The sequence below is a fragment of the Perkinsus marinus genome, assembly GCF_000006405.1.
Source record: "Perkinsus marinus ATCC 50983 genomic scaffold scf_1104296962542, whole genome shotgun sequence".
Classification (NCBI taxonomy): Eukaryota; Perkinsozoa; order Perkinsida; family Perkinsidae; genus Perkinsus; species Perkinsus marinus.
Genome location: NW_003205395.1, coordinates 1 through 2,104, shown reverse-complemented (window position 1 = coordinate 2,104; position 2,104 = coordinate 1). Strand labels below are relative to the sequence as shown.

General features: G+C 38.9%; 1 protein-coding gene across 1 annotated transcript; it reads right to left on the bottom strand.

The window, feature by feature from the left end:
- Positions 1 to 1,816: 1,816 nt before the first annotated feature.
- On the bottom strand, positions 1,817 to 2,067 carry Pmar_PMAR013408 (clathrin coat assembly protein ap-1, putative; the record flags this gene model as incomplete). The annotated part of the gene is made up of 2 exons (XM_002771761.1): positions 1,817 to 1,940; positions 1,991 to 2,067. Coding segments are annotated over 2 exons (201 nt in total), but the record flags the coding sequence as incomplete, so codon positions are not given.
- Positions 2,068 to 2,104: the final 37 nt, after the last annotated feature.

The window sequence follows — 2,104 nt, the reverse complement described above, 5'->3', positions numbered from 1 at the left end:
GTTATACACTCAGCCCACTATAGTTTGCTTTATGTGCTTTATATCATACATCATGATAATAACGATATAGATCAGCACGTGAGGAACAATGGAAATAGCCTCCGTCTCCGCTCAGGTGTTCATATCAGTGTTTGAATTTATGTTCACTTTCCTCAGCTTCTGAGCTTAGGAGTTTCCTCAGAACATTATACAAGTTAACATAGGAACTCTGGTAGAAATGTAAATAAACCAATAAGAATTTCCTAAAATTTTCTCATAATTTTCATACTGTCACCGAACATGTAGTTGACCATGTGCATATTTACCTCCTACTCCGATTCAAATATTCCATCAACGGCTATAGCGTGATCCATACATTTCATAATAGTTTTTCAAACACCACCATGAATGAACACTATTAACCTCCTAAAGCGAAGACAGCTCGGCTGTGTTCATCGGAGTTTCACCCGTTATATGAAAAACACTAGTGGGAAAATATGTTTCACAATTCCCTCCGTGAAAAACAATTTGCGTTATCGCTCGCTGGAACATACACGTTCTATAAATCACGTGAAGTATTACGCCACTTCACGTTAAACGGGTAGTCGTGAAACTCCACTAAAATATCGGGAAACTCTATCAAGATTTTAACACCGCAAGTCTTACCCTGATTTCTCCACAATTTTCAAATACCTTACAGTTAGCCCGCTGACCGTAAAATATGGTATTTCGAATTTCACTGAGATCGGTTTCTTCGCATAAAGGTCCCTGCAGGACAAAAACAATAACCAACTGGACTCAGCGAATTTCGATAATGAAAATGCTGTGATCTCTTCAAGACTAAAAAGTGTTGAAGGAATATATATCCGCTTTCCTCAGCTCATTTGAGTGGTGTACAGAAACCAATAAGAATTTCTCGAAATTTTCTCAGAATTTACATATTTTCACCAACACACGTTGGACTTTCACCACCCTAGTGATGTGAAAAACACTAGTGAAAAATATATTTCACGACTACTGCATATCACCGCGAATATCGCGTCTTTCACCGAGTTTTACGACGCCACTTCACATAAAACGGATCGTGAAACTCCAGTGTTTTCCATGTACATATTTCCCCACACTGTAAAAGAGCGTCCTCGATAATTCCCTTTATATTGTGATGTTAGCTGTGCATCCAACCAGTATGCTAGTTTGCTATATTGAACTTACCATAGATCCTTCAACCTGTCATTCAGTGTGGGTGATAAAATTTATAGTTTTTTTTAACATCTGCATATTTATTCGATAAATATGCAGATGTTCAAAAATTCCACGAGCAAATTCTGAAGAAATTTTGAAAAATTATTATTGTTTTCTGTACACTTCTACCAGAATTCGTAAGTAGATTCTCATTTAACAGTGAGAAAATAACTGAACTCAGTCGAGGAGAGCGACCATATACTCCAACACTGTTGCTATCAAATGTTAAGCCGTATTTCATACCAAGTCAAATAATATTGGGAAACCGTCACAGACCACGTAAAAATCTAGAAATTTTTTCATCACAAAGATTCACCAAGACCCGAAACAATCGTCTGAACCTCGCGTTCTAGTAAATGCTATTCGCGAGTGAATAACGCATCATCAACTCTATTGCTGTTTCGATGAGTAACAATGGAGTTTCACAACCCGTTTTACGTGAAGTGGTGTGATACTCCATGTGAAAAACGCGATATGAAGTGAAGTGACTTGGCGAATTAAACCGGACAAATATTTCACATTCGTGAAGTGAAACTATTTTTCATATCACTAGGGTGGTGAAACTCCATTGAGATTGTAACACGTCCATGCTCACCTGGCAGCTTCCATAGAAACACTAGGAAGGCCGAAATTCGACGTCATAATGTAATCCTTCTGACCAGGGAACTGTTTAATCGACCATATCACACAGTCCTTCTCCGGATGATATTTCACCGAACCTAAAAATGACTAATAAAAATCGCTTCGCTCCGCTCAAGTATCTTCCCACCTGTGCTAGCCTTGCATTGCGGAGTGTCGACATCCCCGGGCACAGGAACGTGAATCTCAACCGAGTTAGCTATCGATCTGGAAATAATTTCGTGGCGCGTGACGATTTTCCCAA